At 45.7% G+C, this 19645-nt stretch overlaps 1 protein-coding gene across 1 annotated transcript in view; it reads left to right on the top strand.

The window, feature by feature from the left end:
- EMB2444 (RNA-binding (RRM/RBD/RNP motifs) family protein) overlaps nt 1–12002 on the top strand; it is an 85315-nt gene extending 73313 nt beyond the window's left edge. The window contains exons 8-9 of the mRNA XM_086791692.1: nt 10504–10597; nt 10686–12002. Coding sequence (XP_086647818.1) covers nt 10504–10597; nt 10686–11512 — 921 coding nt within the window. The 3' untranslated portion in view covers nt 11513–12002. The remainder of the gene's footprint in view (nt 1–10503; nt 10598–10685) is intronic.
- The last annotated feature ends 7643 nt before the right edge of the window (nt 12003–19645 follow it).

Below are 19645 nucleotides of genomic sequence, written 5' to 3'. Positions count from 1 at the left end.
TAAAAAGTGCCCCAGTAACCTACTGATGATCACTAGCACTCCTCTGGGTGCATACACAGCATAAAACCCAACAAACCCCCCTGGAGTGATATGTGATCACTGTACATCATCCACCAAAAGGAAACAAATTCAAAGCATTGCGGAATGCTTCAAATTTGGGACGTGGTAATGCCTTGGTGAAGATGTCTGCCACATTCTGATCTGTAGGACAGTAGATCAGACTGATATCTCCTGCTTGGAGTCTCTCCCGAACAAAATGATAGTGAATCTCAATGTGTTTCGTGCGAGCATGAAACACAGGATTCCTGGCCACAGCAATGGCACTCTGACTATCAGTATAGATAGGTGTAGGCTCCTCCACTGAAATATCCATATCAGTCATAAGACGATGCAGCCAAACACACTCAACAGTAGTAGTGTAGGCTGCTCTGTACTCTGCCTCACAAGACGAAGTGGCCACTGTGGTCTGTTTCTTGCTTAGCCAAGAAATGCATGAAGCGCCAAGGAAGAAACAATTCCCACTAGTGGAATGTCTGGTATCAAAATCACCAGCCCAATCTGAATCACTGTAAGCGTGTAACTGCATGTCACCCCCCTCAGGATAAAGCAAACCAAGAGACGAGGTACCCTGCAAATAACGGAATACACGCTTCACAGCTTGCCAATGTGACAACCGTGGGCTGTGCATGAATCTGCTCAACTGAGAGACTGCATATTGAATATCTGGCCTTGTATTACACAAGTATATAAGGCACCCAACAGCCTGAGCATATGTAGTGGCATCAAAGGAAATGCTGTCATCTTGTAGTGACAGTTTCATCCCAGGCTCCATAGGAGTACTAATAGGCTTGCAATCCTGAAATTTAAACTTTTCCAGAAGTTTAGCAACATAACGTGATTGCAACAACCCAATGCCTCTGTTATCCTGCACAAACTGTATGCCCAAATAGTAATGTACAAGGCCCAAGTCAGACATGTCAAATGTCTGTTGCAGTATCTCCTTAAAAGCTGCAATTTTGTCATCATTTGATCCCATGAGCAAGAGATCATCCACATAAAGATTGATGACCAGCAGATCTGTCTCTTCTTTCTTCACATACAAAGTGGTCTCTGATGGACTGTTCACAAATCCCTGAGTGAGTAGAAAAGCATCTATTTTTGCATACCAAGCTCGTGGAGCTTGTTTCAAACCATACAAGGCCTTTTTCAGCCTACATACTTTTCCCTCATGACCATGTTCTGCAAATCCCATGGGCTGAAATACATAAACTTCCTCCTCGAGGTCCCCATGTAGGAATGCAGTCTTTATGTCCAACTGGTGAACAACCCAACCACTATGTGCAGCCAATGCAATGACACACCTAAGTGTCGACATACGGGATGTAGGAGCAAATGTCTCCTCATAATCAATGCCCTTCTTCTGTGCATAGCCCTTTGCAACTAAACGGGCTTTGTACCTGTCAATGGATCCATCTGCATGTCTTTTCAACTTATAGACCCATTTAGTACCAATGGCTTTCTTGCCTTTGGGCAGATCAACCAAATCCCATGTTTGATTCTTTTTAATAGAATCAATCTCATTCTGCATGGCTTTGTTCCAATGCACATTATCTCGTGCATCCACAAATGAATCAGGCTCATCATCATCCTGTAAACTGGCTGCCATAACCAGATTCAAATCCATGATGTGTGCATGCTCATTGGTCCTTGTCTCCCTACGAGTACGACCAGCAAGAGGACCCTCTAAATGGCTGTCCTGTAATGTCCTCAAATACCATCTAGGTATATGTCTGACCTGTGGTGCCTGCTGTCCCATATTTGGTTCAGCTTCTGGCTCATTTGGCTGCTGAATTTCTGCACCACCTACATCATTTGCTGGCTGTCCAGTACCCTCATGAGTTGGATCACCAACTGTGGAATGAAACTCCATGGGTAGTAGACCTTCAAACACATCATTTTCAGCCTGATTTGCCTCATAACCAGCCATGGATAATTCTGATTTTTCATCAAAAATCACATCCCGACTGATGAATATCTTCCTGGATAGTGGGTCATATAACCTGTAGCCCTTGCTCTCACGGCTATACCCAACAAAAATGCATCTTGTGGCTTTATCATCAAGCTTCCTCCTTAACTCTTTGGGTATGTGTGCATATGCAAGACACCCAAAGATACGAAAATGCGATACAGAAGGCTTGCGGCCATGCCAAGCCTCAAAAGGAGTAATAGAAACCAATGCCTTTGTGGGACATCGATTCAAAATATGACAAGCACACATTACTGCTTCCACCCAAAAGATATGTGGTAGTCTTTTTGCCTTTAGCATACATCTGGCCATCTCCATGAGTGACCGATTTTTCCTTTCTGCAACCCCATTCTGCTGTGGAGTGTAAGGAGTAGTATACTGATGTTTTATACCTCTACTCCCAAGAAAAGAATTCAGCACATGTGACATATATTCCCCCCCTCGGTCAGAACGGAGAGTCTTCACCTTGCATCCTGACTCTGTCTCAGCAAGTGCTACAAAGGCCAAAAATGCATCATATACCTGTGATTTCTGTGTCAAAGGATAGACCCAGCATATACGAGAGAAGTCATCAATAAATGTTGCAAAATAAAAGCAACCACCTAATGACTTCGTCTGCATGGGACCACAAAGATCACTGTGTATAAGTTGCAACTTTGCAGTTGCTCTTAGAGCCTGATCACGTGGGAAGGAAAACCTGTGCATTTTTTCCAAAATACATCCTTCACAAATGTGATCTGGAGGCTTCTCCATGAGAGGTAGATCTGTAAACATATTATGTCGCTGCATAAGCATAAGACTACCAAAATTTACATGCCCCATGCGAGCATGCCATAACTCCGCATCAACCATAGCTGGAGTAAGAGTGAATGCATGATAAGCAGACTGATCCACTGGCTGAAATGCATCCAACTCATAAAGTCCATGACATAATGTACCAGTAAGCATCAAGGTCAAGGCATTTGCTTTGTCTCTGACCATGCATTTATCATCATCAAAGTAGACCTGCATTCCACAATGTGCTAAAGAAGAAATGGACAACAAATTCTTCTTTATCCCTGGTACATATAAGGCATCTGTAAGGCGGAGAATGGAGCCATCAATGGCTGTAAGCTGAATCTCCCCAATGCCACAAACTGGATATGAAGCATTGTTGGCACACTGAACAGTTTTGCCAACAGGGGCAGGGCCAACATGACTAAACAAATCCCTGCGAGATGTGATATGCTTTGAGGCACCACTATCAAAATACCAAGTACATGCATGCTCTGTCAAACTGAGTGCCTGTGTGAAGACCAAGAGGCATCATAGCTGCATGTATAAAAACAGTAATCCCTGTCCTCAACAAAAGAAGCAGTCTCTGGAGGAGCTTTAGGAGCATCATTAACAGACATCCCAACTTCCTTTGCCTTCTCTTTGGCAATCCTCTTCCTACATTCCGTGATGTAGTGACCTGGCTTCTTACAGTAATGACATTTGCCCTTCTTCTTGGGCTGTCCATCACCTTTCTTGGTATCCTGTGAAGAACCACCATCACCTGAATTTTGATTTGCACTCTTTGGCTGAGTTTTTCCTTTCCCCTTTTGACCTGTAGTAAATGCTTGTTCAGCATTTGTGTTCATATTCATATTCTTCCTCATTTGCTCCTCTTGTAGTAAGAGAGCAACAAGTTCCTGATACTTGAGGGGTTCAACAGCATTCCTCATGCTGAGGTTCAAAGAGGTATGGAAAGCCAAGTAAGATCTTGGCAAAGAGTGCAAGATGGTGGACACAAGCTGTGTCTCAGGAATAATCTCATCCACATTGATGAGTTGCTCTCTCAAATCCTGCAGCTTGTTTAAGTGGCTAGACATATCATCTCCTTCATTCATCTTCTGATTTTCCAGCTCTCTTTTCAAAAATGAGATCCTAGCCTCATTACGAGCAACATACATTTGCTCCAAAGTCACCCATGCATTCTGTGAAGAGCCAGCTGAACGAATATGAGGTATAATGGACCTCTGAACTGACAATGCAATGAGTGACAAAGCTTGTGCATCCCTGGCATCCCATGTCTTTTGAGCATTTGTTCTCTGAACAGGCAATGGCTGTCCTGGAGCCTGTACCTGTTGTCCTCGTCCACGAGCACCCCCTTGGGGAGGAGTCTCTGGAGCCAATGGACCTGGACGTGGTTCATCACCACTAACAAAATCCCAAAGACCTTTTGCCACAAGCACATTTTTCAGCATAAAACTCCACAAGGAGTAGTTCGTGCCATCCAATTTGTCTTCCTTAGACAAATATGTGAATACATCACTTTGCTGTTGATTTGCCATTATGCTTTACGCACAATGTTGTACCTGTTTACCAAAAAAAAACCCAATAGCAAAAAACCCTGATAATAACTGTACTCCTCTGAATACAGTTCACCCAAATCTGCCTGCACTCTCAATCCTCTGAATGTGCAGCTCAATGCACCAATGACTGAGTAGAGCAGCAAATGGCGTACACAATGCCAAAATGCCCCAAAAATGTCCAAATTTGCTGCACCCAAACTGTGCAAAAAAACCTGTATATTTTCTTGCTAGAAAATCTGCCTGTTGTGCTTGTATATTTTCACAGAGAAAATTAAAGTGCCCAATATTCAAAACTTGTAATCCTTACCAGCTGAGATTTCAACAGGTACAAGTTGACTGTAGTGTGCAGATACGTGGACTGTTGTACTGTGCAGATACTCGTAGCAAGTACAGTCGACTGTATGCAGGTACAGTACGAAAGCAGTCCTCTGTAAGCAAGCAGGTACAGTACGGATACTGAGGCGACCACAGTACCGTACTGACAAAGTTGACCAGAGCTGTGCAGGTACTCGGCGCTGAAGGCGTATGGCTGCGCAGGTGATAGTCGGCGCTGTCTTGTACAGTTGGCGCAGGTAGGTGACAGTCGGCGCTTACGGTGGCTGGTACACGTACGCTGAATAGCGCTGACTGGGGCTGCAGGCGGCGTCTTGTAGGTGGCGCACAGGTACACGGGCTGAAGGCGGCGCTCTACAGTGGTTGTAGGCGACGACTTGCAGTACCCGACTGAAGGCGACCAGTTACGGGCAGCAGGCGTAGAGATTATCTGACGGCGCACAGGTGGTGGTGGCTTCGCTTGACTGTACGGGCTGGTACAGCTTCTGAAGGCGATGCAGGTAGCGTAGACTGAATGTACGTTTTCTGTACGGGCAGATGCAGCAAGTGTACGGGTAGTGCTGATGAGCAGAGCTGCAACAGCTCTGATACCAATTGAAGACAAACAGGGTTAGGGTTAGGGTTTACACAGGTTCAAGCAAGCGTGGAAAACAAGGAAAGGAAGTGAACACGACTGCTGTATTCTTCAATGATAGAAAAGTAAAGTACAAGCCACATGATAGTGACCTCTAAAGGATAAGTGTTCACATGTCCGGCCATAAATGTGCCGGGTGGACCAAAACACTTATAAACTGCATATAAGTGAAACTGAACTAAACTGGGGGAAAAAACCTCCACTAACTGAAGTAAAAAGTGCCCCAGTAACCTACTGATGATCACTAGCACTCCTCTGGGTGCATACACAGCATAAAACCCAACACTCTTGAGGATCATGTCAGACACCTCACGATTGTCTTATCTATTTTAAGACAGAATCGACTATATGCTAAGTTAAGTAAATGTGAGTTCTTTATGACCAAAATCATTTACTTGGGACACAAGATCACTAGAGATGGATTGAGCATTGACTATGACCGAGTTCAGAAGGTTCTGGACTGGCCTATACCGCGAACAGTGAAACAACTTCGTTCTTTTCTCGGTTTTGTTGTTTTTCTTCGAAAATCTGTACGGGAGTACTCTCAGCTCACACTACCGATGACCGACTTATTGAAAGGTCGTGGACGTAAGTCAAATCAGCCTAACACTTGGAATAACGATTTGGAAATAGCCTTTAGACTTTTGAAAGATAAAGTCAAGGAAGCACCTATCCTAGCATTACCTGATCCTAGTCGGCCTTATGTTCTTGAAACTGATGCCAGTGACTATGCTATCGGGGCTGCTCTATTTCAAGATGGTAGACCGGTTGCTTTTGAAAGTAAAAAGCTAGACGACACTCAATCTCGTTGGTCAACCCTTGAGAAGGAGCTTTATGTTGTGATTCATGCTCTCAAGGTTTGGAGACATTATTTATATGGCTCCAAGTTTGTGGTATTGACTGATCATCAGTCAATCAAGTATGTGTGTGATGCGGATGATTTGAGAGGAAGGAAAGCTCGTTGGGCAGAGTTAATGCAAGATTTTGATTTTGAGATCCGTTATCGGAAAGGGTCCATGAATAGTGTTGCAGATGCGCTTAGTCGAATTCGAGAGGTGAATACTTTGTCGTTCACCGAGATTTCTACTGACTTATTTCAGTCATTGAGAGGGCTTTGCAGGACTGATAGTTATTTTGGTCCATTTTGGCAGAAGATCCAGGACGGGAGCTCATTGATTGACCAAGACTCAATGACTGAGCAGTCTACTATTTAGGCTGCAGGAGGCCAGTGGATGATTCGGAATGGTTTACTATTGCGTAATGACAAAATTTGTGTACCACAGATCTCGGACATTAGGTCCAAGATTCTTAAGGAGTGTCACGACGCCCCTTCTGCTGGACACCTTGGGATACACAGGACACTATCGTTAGTGAAACACACTTTTTATTGGCCAAAGATGAAAGGGTATGTAGAAGATTATATTCTCAAGTGTCAAATTTGTCAGGCAAATAAAGCTGAACGCTTTAGACAGGCTGGGTTGTTGCATCCTTTGCAAATCCCAGGTAATAAATGGGAAAGTATTTCCATGGATTTTATTATCGGATTGCCAAGAACACATCAAGGCCACGATTCTATTTGGGTTGTGGTAGATCGCTTGACAAAAATGGCTAGATTTTTACCGACCCGGAAGACTATTACAGCTACGCAATTAGCACGGCAGTTTATCGAGCAATTGTTTAGACTGTACGGGTTACCGCAGGATATAGTCAGTGATAGGGACTCTAAGTTTACGAGTGATTTTTGGAAACTTGTTTTTGAGAAGTTGGAAATAACTTTGAATTTGAGTTCCTCTGATCATCCTCAATCTGATGGCCAGACTAAAAGAGTGAATCAGATTTTGGAGGATATGCTTCGAGCATATGTATCCAAAAGACAGAGTTCATGGGAGGATTATCTTCCTATGTTAGAATTTGCATATAACAGTACTAAGCATAAGAGTACAGGGTTTAGTCCTTTTATGCTTATGTATGGTTTTCAACCTAGATCACCTGTTACAGTAGGATTCTTAGGACTTCAGCATGATGCAGCACGTAATTTTTTGCAAGATATGCAGGAAATGTTACAAGTTGCGAAGGAATCTATTAGAAGTGCTCAAGACCGAGACAGGTTTTATTCTAATAGACATCGTTCACCCAGAGAGTTCTCTGAAGGAATGATGGTGTATTTGCGAGTTCCGAAAGATTCCGAGACTTCACGGACAGGTCGATCTCCGAAATTATCTCCTAGATACTGTGGACCATTTCGTGTTACACGACGGATTGGTTCAGTTGCATATGAATTGGATTTGCCTTCTCATGTGATAGTTCATTCTGTATTTCATGTCAGTAGACTTAAGGAAGTACTGGGTGGAACAGATCAGTTAGTTACTCCTCAGGAAATTATAGATGTCGAGGACATGACATTTGTTCCGCACGAACCTGAAAAGATTCTTGGATTTCGTGAAAGAAGATTGCGTAATACGTTTATCACGGAATACAAGATCAAGTGGAAGGATCGTGTTGAGGAGGACGCTACATGGGAGACATTGACTACTCTTCAGAGAGATTACCCTGGCTTTTTAGTGAGCTCAGGAGTGAGCTCTTAGAGGAAGGGGAGTATGTCATGTGCACAGTGTGTATCTACCATGTGCTACACGCACGCAAGACTAGTTTCGAGGCTTGGGGAAGCTTGGAGCTAGGGAGGCTGATTGACGAGCTGAGTTAGGGATAGACTAATGGGCGGGCACCCAAGTATGGACGGGCGGGCGTCCAAGTGTGGACGCCGGATGACCGGCCAAGAGCCTATAAAAGGGTGGCCAAGGTTAGTTATTGAGATATAGAGAGTCTCGCGAGTTTGTGAGAGCTCTATGGTCTTGGAGCCTGGATCTAGTGCAGACGTGCACCTGCTTTATGCAGCTGAGGCCGGCAGCAATCTCGAGGCCCGCGAGGGCAGCTTCGTGGGCGGTATGGGACGTCGCGAGGAGGAGATTGGTCGGTACGTCAACCTAGTTAGCTCAGCTCGTGGCTCGGTGGGGACAGCCAAGACTGTGGGCTTGCCCACGGCTGTCATGGTTGGGAGGTGAGTTAGGCCTGCACCCCCTTGTTTGTTTCGTTTGTTTGCAGGTTTCGAGTCACGTACCAAGAACGATCACGAGGAGATCTGAGGGGATTTGACACTCATGGCCCCCTTTTTTATCAGGAGGTTGCTCAACCATGTTGAAGACCCCTCCAACTATCCACCAATGGTCTACCTGATGGAGAGAATCCGTGATGGCATAACCTCTCCCCTCTAAGATTAGGGGCATACACATTCAAAATGCCAAGTTTTATCCCATCGTCCATAAGAATGACCCAGTGTGCCCTGGCAGGCATAATGACTTCATGGCCAACAATGAAGGGCAAAATAGTGGCTTTCACTGATATACATACACCACCTGAACGAAAGGTGTGCTCTGATAAGATCTTCTCAGATCTATTACACTGACCAGAAGCAAGTCTGTGTTCCTGCATTGCAGGATAGGACCTTCCGTGACTGCACGGTAAAGCTGGTTCCTAATAAACTGCTTCTTGCAGTGATGAAGAATACCACCAAGACCCTGTACATTCCATGAGACAACTCTCATGGTTCCTGAGCGAGAGGTAGCGCCCGACCTTTTTGCATCTCTCTGGCACCTCTCAAATGTGTGAACAGTGCAAGTAAGGGGCGGAAACTGCTCTGGGATGTTGGCAACCGAGGGAACATGGTCACCACTGCCAGGAGACTGCTTCTCATGTACATCCAAATCCAGAGTATCACCAAATGCACCCTCATCACGATAGGACTGCAGTGTATGTATATCCAAATGCGAAGTATCACCAAGTGCACCCTCACCACAAGAGACTGCAATGCAAGTACACCAGACGCAGCACTAAGACCAATCGCTGCACATCCTGAATCATCAGATTCTGCTGAGTCCGCATCATCAGCTAGAGAGGCATAGGGGTTAGGGTGCTCCAGTAAAGGGTCCGGTGCAGCTGGTGGAGGTCGTCTGCTGTCTCTGACCATAACCCAACATTGCTGGGTCTGGGTTGGAGTAGCAGAAGGCATGTGCTGTGCATGTTCGTCAGGTAGCTGCTGTGCCTATCCATCGGGCATCTGTTGCTCGTGTCTGCCTCTTCTCTTCCTGTTTCTAGGCCCTGGCGGTGGCAGACATGGCACTGGTTTGATTTCCTGGTAATCTCCATCCTCTTGTCTGAAGTGCAAGCCACCTGGTCTCGGCAGCTAGACATGATCCTCTAGGATTTCTGGGTCAGAGAGAAGAAGAATAACTCTGGGTACCCTGTCTAAGCTGGTGGCGATACTTTCTGAGGCAGACGAGGGTGGACTAGGTAGTGGAGGGATCTCAAGTACCGGGTCGAAAGGAGCTCCTGCAGTAGGCCCTTGAGAGGCCAGGAAATCTAAGTGTAATGGGGGTGAGGCGTCGGTCTTCTTTGGAGACCTGAAGAGGAAGATCCTTTTAGCACCAGTTGAAGGGGATTACTGGCCAAAACCCGGAGTGTGGCTTCTGATGAGTCAAAGCCTACTTGGAAGAAGCCCCTACGAAGTAGGTGGACATCCTGAAAATGTTCTTCCAACTCCGTGGGTAGGGCTGCCAGAAGCCAGTCCGGCACGTGAGAGTGGGCCGGGTGGGGTCCATAAATCTGACCAATAAGGTTGTGCTGAATTTCCTGTTCATTGTCAACCTACAAGGTGTGGAGCTCGTTTTGTGAAAATTTTATGGTTCTCCTGGCCGAGGGAGGTGAGGAAAGTTTGGTGTTGGCAAAAGCCATAATGCCAGGCCAACTTGAACCCGATTAATGTATTCCATACTGAAGTCTGCAGGCAGGAGGAAGGACAGGAAGAGGGCTGCAGGCGGAGGAAGGTGAAGTAGGAGGTGGTCGGCAAGAGGAGAAGGTTCAAGGGAAACGGAAAAAAGGTTGAGATGGGCAGGAGGAGGGGAGGGGCAGTTGACAGGAGGGAGGTGGGCTTGTTGTCTCAGGGTGAAATTCATCCTCGAGTTGTTAAAGATTGTCATGAGAGCTATAAAGATTGTCATGAGAGCTATCATAGCTCTTATGTTATTTTGGGAATGAATTCGGGGCTGTTAAAAAGTTTGGTTCAAATTTGATTTGGCTACTTATACTGTGTTGTTGTGTAATTTGAAATGTGCGTACAGGCCATGACTGGGCAGTATCTCTGCAATCGTCCCATCACTGTATCATATGCTTACAAAAAGGATACGAAAGGAGAACGGCATGGCACACCTGCAGGTAAGATTTTCCGGATGGGGGATTGCAGTCTTTTCTCAACAGTAAATGAAGATTTAACTCTTGCTCTTGTTGATCGATCTCACTGCAGAACGAATGCTGGCGTCCAACAACCCCAACATTCAGAAAAACAGACCTCACACACTGTTTGCTAGTGGTCCACCATCCCTTGCAGGTCCTACTAGTGTACCACCACCAAGTATGTCACTGCAGGCAAATGGTCCTTCCCAACCAATAAATGCTGGAATGCCCCTTCCTTATAATAACGGTCCTCTAAATCACCTATCAGCACTTCAACAAGGACACCGACCACCACCGCAACAAGGTCCAGTGGGTCCTTTTGGGGGACAACCTGGAGGGCCTCCTATGCAATCAGGTCCTGGTTGGCCAAATCAACCTCCACCACAGGGGCAGGGGATGCCTCCAGGAGGATTACCTATGCCACAACAGCAGTTCAGGCCACCCCCGCCCATGTCCAGGCCAACGCTACCTCCAAACATGCCACTGCCACCTCAAGGATTTTCAGCAAGACCACCTCCGCCTATGGGTATGGGTCCCCCGGTTTGGGCGAGAGGACCTCCCCAACAACCACAGGCAGGAGTTCATGTCCCTCCCCCTCAAATGCAAGGACCACCACCACCTCAAGGCATACCCCCGCCCCCTGTTAACCAATCTGCAATACCTCCTCCGCGCCCTCTGGGTATGATGCCTCCTCAAGGAATGATGCCTCCACGACCACCTGCATCTACCGCGTTGTTTGTTGGGTCCAATGTTACACATTCAGCTCCTCCCTTACCATCTGGTACTGCCGTCCCCCCTTTGCCACCAGGTGGTCCTGCTGCTCCCCCACCACCACCAGGTGGGCCCACTGGTGCTGCTCCATCAGGTGGACCACCTCAACATCCATTACAGGGGTGAAAGTTTGAAATGTATTTGTCAAGTTCTGCATTTTTAAAGCTGGAGACATTTATGATAGCATTAGAGAGGAACAGGTGGTTGTGTAACGTCTTCAGAATGCATTAACTACTCACTGTCTGCTAATCCAGTCTTAAACTGTGTGTGTATGTGTGTGTGGGGAAGATATTCTGTGAGAGCCACGTTCTTCTAACAGCATCCTTGATATACTTTGCAAGTAAGGTTGGCGTTTAAAGATTTGGTAACAGGACAGATGGTCCTTGCAACTGGAAGACAGATTGTACCAGGTGATGTTTTGTGTCAACTTACGAAACGTGATTTAGTGCATTCCTTAAAATAATATATTTCTGGAAGCCAGTTTAGAGTGTTAACTTTTAACAACCACTCCCAACATATTTATCTCAAACAGAATGTCACAATTGAGAGGACTGGAGGTTGTGATATTGTTTTGTTAGCTTTTGTATAACTGTTTATTTGAGAACTGGACTCAGGATTTTTCTAGGTTTTGTACTTCATGTGATCCAATGGAGCCGGATTCACAGTCAAAAGTAGGCTTGCTGTCTCTTTAACAAAGTAGTATTTGAATGGTCATTAAATAAAGCAGCAAATTCTATATCGTATAGTCACATGTGCAGGCATAGCCCATCCAATCTTCATACAGTTGGCTTGAAAAGTTTGACGTTTTGTAAAATGTCATTCTATTTTGTCACATCGTAAAACAATTATTGAGCTTTTGCCCACCGTGCCACTCCTGATTTCTATGAAAGGCCTTCAGGAATGGTGAGCGTGCCTCTCAGTTTCAGCAACATGTTGACTTTGTTGGGCAATGTGTGTTGTAGGAGGGTTTTTTTTTTCCCTTTCATAAAAGAGGGTGTGTGAAGGAGGGGTGTGTTTTCATACAACGGGGAAATTCTTTTATGCAATGTGTATGTGTGTGGAGTGTGGGTGATGTGCATGTATGAGAATATGGGGAGATGGGGTGCACATGTATGCATGTGTGCAGGTACATGTGCATTTGTGCACGCGTGCTGTGGACGTGCTTTGTGTGTGCACATGTGTGCATGCATGGTGGGCATGTGGAGAGGGAGCGTGCATGTATGCAAGTGTAAAGAGGGATTGCGCACGTGCATGCATGCACGTGTAAGTAAAAGTGTGCACATGCAAGGGGATGGGGGAGTGTACACATGTATGTGCAAATGTTGTGTATATGTACATGTGTGTTGAAATGTGTGTAGGGAGTGTATGTGCGGGTGCGTATTTTGTGTGCACGTTTGTATGAGGATGGTGGTTTTTATAGTTTAGGGGTCTGCACATGTGTGCATGTGCATGCATTTTCAGCTTTTTATTGATTTTTAGGTATTTTAATTATTCGCGTTATATGAGTATGTACACTTGGTTAGGGGTATTATATTACACATGTACAATGAGGATATAAGGTTTACGGCTTATCGTGTGGGTTCAATGAGCGAAGGCGGAGAACCGCTTGCCCATCCACAACAAAAGGTTGGATGCCGCTATCATTGACTTTGTTGGTGTGCTTGTTTGAACTTTGGCCAATCTGCCGTTTTTTTGGGGGGGGGGGGGGGGGGCGGGGTTTGGGATTCATTTGAGCCTAAGTGTCACTTGAGTGTGTGCCAAGGAGTGTGCATTTTGTTGATTCGGAGCTCAAGGTATGGAGGGAGGAAGATTTCCATGATGCCAAGTGTAGAATAGATGAAGATTCAAGGAGAGGAAGTTCAATCCATGACAATGGTGGAGAGAGAGAGAGAGAGAGAGAGAGAGAGAGAGAGAGAAAGAAAGAAAGAAAGAAAGATTTTATTAACGTCTTCCAAAAGACCGAACTCGGCCTATGAGACAAATCGGAGTACCTGTATGGGGTATCCTCTGTCATCCCAACAAAATGAAAAAGTACTGAATAAAAAAGCTGAATCTGGGTGTGCAGGGGATGGAGCTCTACTACTAGGAGAATGCAAAGCTATATGCATGGAGTATACAATCATGATATGCAACCTAGCTAGCTCCATCCTGTACCATACTGGGGGTATAAAATGGTACACATCAGTGAAGGGGGTGTCCATAGCTCCCTGAAGAACATGCCTGGGTGCGCTCTGAAGCGAGCCAGTCGCTCCGCACCCTCTCTGTGAAACTGAGCTCTGATCTCTGTCATCTCTCTCTGGTATAGGCGTGGTGTCCGAAAGCCAGGTGTCCTCTGTCTCCTGTGGGCTCTAAGTGTCTCTGCTCTCTGGAGAGTAATTCCCTGCCGTGTAGGGGCTGGGAGGGGTGTGGATCTCTGAAAAAATGTAGTGATCTGTGTCTGTCGCCCCCCCTTTGGAGCTGTCTGAGCCTGTAATAATGTCTCTCTGCGGCGCTGTATGTCTAGAATGTATCTCCCCAGTATGCGCTGGTCTGTTGCCTCAAAGATCTGGCGTAGGGAATGTGGCTCTGTGAATAAAATGGGATATCTCTCTCTGATGGTTGTATATGCTCTGTATCTGCATACATAATGCTCCTCACTCTCCACCTCCTCTCTGCACAATCTGCATACCCTCTCCTCTCGGGGGATCCGTGCTGCTCTGCCAGTCTCAATCTCCAATCGGTGTGATGAAACTCTGAGCTGACCAATAGCCACTCGGGAGCGGTGTGGTAAAAAGCCCTCCATGTATCTAGGCCTCTCTATGAATCCATCATCAGTGATACTCATGAAGTGATCTCTGTAGTATAGCATCTTCGGTGGAAGAGGCTGTGTAGGCGATATCCATGTCTCTCGTGTATAGAGCTGCCATAGATCCTGTCTCAATACTCTGTTCCTCTCACTATGAGAGAGACAAATATGTGGTGCATCCCTGTCATACTGGAATGGTGGTAGATGATCCATGTCTAGGCCATGCTGTGAGAACCAATGTGTGACCTGTGCATACCATGATCCTCTGTCTCCTGCCTCAGCCAACTGTCTAGATGCCTGAAAAGCTCTGTATGATAATCTGTCCTGTGGCATCTCTCTGAATCTGTCTAGCAGGCATATAGTCTGAAATATGGCCTCTACCATCATAGGAGGCGCAGCAAACTCTGCTCGGATAATGTCATGAGGTACTGACGGTTTGCTGCGTATCATGCGTGCCATCATGAGGGCCTGTGGTCTCTCTATCTGTGTCCACCAATGGGTAGCAAGGCCTGGCGCCCATACTGCTTCTCCATACATCAATGCCGGTGTGACTAATGTGTCAAATAGCCACCCCTTCGTCCGGGGCTCCTGAAAATGCGCCTGGTGGCACTGTCTCTCTAGCATAGCCAATGCTGCATATCCCCGTGTCAATCTAGCTCTGGCTGCTGAACCCATGGTAAAGCGTGTGGCTGCTGCAGAGAAGGTAACCCCTAGGTACACGTATGATGTCACCACCTCCACCGGGCATCCTGCGAGACTGAATGTCAGCTGACTCCTGCCCTGTCTCGATGTATGAAAGACCATAACCTTGGTTTTCCCAAGGTTCACAGTAAGACCCCTCTGTGTGCAGAAATCATCGAGTGCATGTAGATGCTGCTGTAGACCACCTGGGGACTCAGACACTAATACAATATCATCAGCATAGAGCATAATATGTACTGAGGTACCTGCTAAATCAACTCCATCTCCGCCTCCCCGTGTAATGAAGTCAGCCACCTCATCAATGTATAACCCAAATAGCGTGGGGGAAAGTGGGCATCCTTGCTTCACACCAATGGTGCTAGCAATAGTCTCGGACATACCTCCTGGACATCTGACTCGCCCAAAAACCTGCTCATATAATGCATAGATGCCCCATGTCATATCTGCTGGTATGCCAAGAGACTGCAGGCGCTGAAAGAGCCTCTCTCGTGGTACTGTGTCAAATGCCTTGCGGAAATCCACAAAGCAGCAATAGAGCTTTCTCTTCCTCACTCTGGCCTGATCAATCATACATCTCAAAGTGAATACATGGTCAGTGGTAGAGAAAGCTCTCCTGAAGCCTGCCTGCCCTGATGAGCGTAAACCTGCTCGCTCAGCATATAAGCTAAGCTCGTGCTCCAGCACTGCACCATAGAGTTTGGCCAGCACGTGGCCTACCATAACCGTCCTATAGTTGCTCGGATCGAGCATATCCCCTGTTTTGTGAATCGGCACAATGGTGTGCATCGTCCACTCCGCAGGCAAACCCTCTGCTAGTGCCCTGTTAAACAGGTGTGCAAGAAAAGGACACCTAAGTACATGTTTATAGGCATCAAGCCTCATCTTTTGACTTAGATCTTTATAAGCGGTGTTCACACTTGTAGAGGGTGTTCACACAAATTAACTTTGAAATCCAATACCCACCATTCAGAGAGATGGAGGTTTTTGGTTAGTCTTCAATTTTCCAACAGGAGCAAAGAAACAAGACATTCTCTGCATCTAGCTCAGAGGCATAAAAGCATGGCTCAGAGGCTCATGTAGCATGGCTTTGTGCTAAGGATTCAAAGGGGGGTGTTGGGATCGCTTTGAGCCTAAGTGTCACTTGACAGTGTGCCAAGGGAGTGTGCACAGCTCTCTTGGGCCTTGTCACCAGGGGTGCATCTTCTTGTTGATTCGGAGTTCAAGGTATGGAGGGAGGGAGATTTCCATGATGCCAAGTGGAGAGAGAGAGAGAGAGAGAGAGAGAGAGAGAGAGAGAGAGAGAGAGAGAGAACTCAAATGACATTCTTATTGTGATAAGAAACACCCAAATACATGTTTATAGGCATCAAGCCTCATCTTTTGACTTAGGGTGTTCACACAAACTAACTTTGAAATCCCAATATCCACCATTCAGAGAGATGGAGGTGATGTTTGGATAGTCTTCAATTTTCCAACACAAGCAAAGAAACAAGACATTCTTTGCATCTAGCTCAGAGGCATAAAAACATGGCTGAGAGGCTCACGTAGCATGGCTTTGTGCGAAGGATTCAAAGGTCAAGTCTTGCCTTGAGAGAAAGACACCAAAACAACTCCCCCTTGCTCAAGTAGGGTAAAGAGGGAAATATGGAGAATTACAAAGGAAACTCAAAATATTCAGTTTTGTGGAGACATCCTCCGCATAGAACCCATGACTACAGAATATTTAGATTTTGGGGGACATCTAGGGCTAAGAACCCATGACTCGTTCTTGGAAATAGAACTTTTTGGAAGTTTAGAAACTCTATATCGATGTGTTGATGAAGATGTGCTCTTTTTGATGGCATTGCCAAGATATTGACACTTGCACTATCTTTTTAGGCTTAGGGGCTAAGGTAGACGACGTATACTTGCACAAATTGGAAACTTTAGAGCAAAAATCCAAATTTTCGTGGATGCAAGGACTCCAATTTAATGCAAGGAGGCTTAATATTAGAAAAGCCCAAAAAATACGTGGGCGCTTGGATTTCTCCATACTTTAGAAAAGCCCTAAATTTGCAAGTTATAGAAGCTTCAATTTTTTAATATGTAGAATCGTGTAATTTTTGTGAATGTTCTTTATTTTGATGAAAATATTGTAATTAGTCAATTTTCACCTTAGGTATGGTCCCAATTTTGATGAGAGACAAAAGGCACAAGGGGAAGCCATGAGTTGGAGCTTGAGGATGATGATGGTGGCGACATATACTGCATAGGAGGCAGCTCACATCGCAGAGTTGATGGAGACCCATAAGGATGAGGAGACAGAGCTACTATTGCTGCAGAGGAAGATGTAGCCGTACATGTGGCAAGATGAGCACGTGGAAGTGTGCTGGTAGAGAGGTATGGATCTTGCACAAGCATGTAGCTTATGGGATCCCGTACAAAGTGTCGAACTTCAAGTCATTGTATGGTTGCCACACAAAGATGGGCTATTGGAGATGGTGGCTAGCGAGAGGAGAGATGATATTGAAAGAAAAAAACAAGTAGGTGTCAGATGATGAAGTGGCCAGCATGCCTGGACAACCACACAAAGAAACGCAGCTTACACAGATTGTAGCTCTAATGGTGAGATGGCAACATAGTTTAAAACACATCAATGATGATTCAATTTAGAAAACGCAGGTAGACATGAGCATCAATGCTGTGGGTAAGATGGCAAAGTGCCTTACGGTAGGTTGGATGTGCGAAATCGTGTTAACCAACATAGTGGTTAACATACCCTCGTTTCTAATGGTGACCGTGTCCTCGCGTCACCCAAATTTGTGGTGAAGCTGTTGGCAAGAAGTGGATGGTGTGGATGGTCTAGGATATGCCATGGAGTTAGCAATGAGGTTAAGTAGTTACTTCGGGACCGATCCGGCTAATATGAGGTAGTTGGTAGAAGCGATACTCACCTTGTGCTTGGTGGAATGAGTGTCACGATCCCATGGATTGATTAGCATGGGTAGATGGAGGCCTAGGGCGTATTGGCACAATAGTTATTATACACAAATTTCATAGCATGATGCCTAGAGCTTGGGCTTCTTTGTGGCGAATACGTTGTGACGCCAGGGTCAGGTTTTGTTGGCGTTGAATTGGAGTGGAAGCACCAGATATAGACATGGAAGCTTGTTGGAGGTACCTGCAAGGTCAAGGGTTCTCCTGGCAATGGGTTTACTATGGACCAGGCTTGCACCTGCCATGGTCCCCCTATCCAAAGATGTACCTGGAGAGTTGGCATTGAAAAGGTTAGTTCCAGGTGCATGTGTTTGTTGGCATTGTGAGATGCAAGAAGTGAAAATTTGTGATGTTCATCGTGGCATATGCAGGTGCTAATATGCAGGTGCTGTGCATGGGCAATGGGCGGAAGGTGTGCCTGTGTGTGCATACTTCTCCAAACAAAGACTTCTCCAACTTAACCTTTTTCTTCGACTCTCTTTGTTGGCTTTCTTTTACATTTACTTGAGATACCTTTTCTTGGGGAATTAAGAACATTACTTTGTTGGGGGCATATCAACAAACTTGCACATGGTTGTCCACAGGTGCAAGGGAGTTGGGTGGTGTCTGTGGATTCGGCGGTGTTGAGCACTTGGGATAGAGGGAAGGTGGTGTGGTTGAAGACGAGGCCATGGAAGGTTCCTATTGAATTGGGAAAGGTCCAGGTGATGGGTCGTATCATGGGCCAGGCTTGCGGCCGCCATGGTTCCTTTATCTAGAGATGTGCCTGGAGGGTTATTGACGATGATGCTCACCTACAAGTTCGTCTTGCAAGTTCATGATGAACATTGCCCAATGTACTTGGAGGATTGTTCACTGCAAGTTTGTGTATGAACAATGCCTAATGTGTCTATAACATGCAGAGCATGTGTAGATATTACAGGTGGCATGCATGGGCATTGGGCAAAAGGTGGGCCCATGTAGAAGCTTTGTTTGGTGAAAACTCCAACACTCTACTTTCTTTGACACTTTTTTGTTTTCTTACTTTGACTCGTTACACATGGTTTGAGATATGAAATTGGTGGTTGATATGTATGGAGGCTAGTCGATACAGCAACGTGTGGGAATGAGATTCGGTTGTGCATGCGAATGGAAGAATTTAGGATACCCAATCTGGTAAGGTACATGGGTAAACCACAAACTATGGGTGGCTTTGCAGACATGGCCGAAGGGGTCTAGGTGCTTCTTGAGTCTCTTTTTGAAATGTTAGTGGTTATATTGTCCACTTGCTTGAAGCGTGTCGATGTTGGTGAAAAGAAGGGAAGCATTATCGAGCTTCTTTAGCATGGGGCTGAAATTTAGAGTAGTGGACAATGCTGACTGTGGGAATGCTGTGTTGCTATGACCTTTTGTGCATCTCTACCTTCCTTCAAGAGTAGCATGGATGGAGGCAAGAGGTGGCAAGGAGAGAGATGCAGAGGCGTGATGGAGTGAATCATCGCTTTTTCCAACTTTGATTGCATTGCTGGCTCTTCACCCCGGTTAGGTGCTCTTATGTATTCTCTTCTCGAGGGAATTTTTCATGTGCCTTCTCTCTCTCTCTCTCTCTCTCTCTCTCTCTCTCTCTCTCTCTCTCTCTCTCTCTTATGTTCTATTGGACACTTTCTCTCTTTCTCTCTTTCTCTCTTATGCTCTTCTTTTGCTTGCTCTCTTGTGCATATTATTATGATTCTTATCATAATTAAAATATGGTATTATTTTTTAAATATTTTTTGGTCTTCTTTTTAGGGTGATGACATGGTACAGTGAACCTACAC

The sequence above is a fragment of the Cibotium barometz genome, chromosome 57 (assembly GCF_041138505.1).
Source record: "Cibotium barometz isolate CiBa-2024 chromosome 57, ASM4113850v1, whole genome shotgun sequence".
In the NCBI taxonomy this organism is placed as follows: Eukaryota; Viridiplantae; Streptophyta; class Polypodiopsida; order Cyatheales; family Cibotiaceae; genus Cibotium; species Cibotium barometz.
The sequence above is the reverse complement of the archived record's forward strand: the minus strand, read 5'-3'. Positions and strand labels throughout refer to the sequence as shown.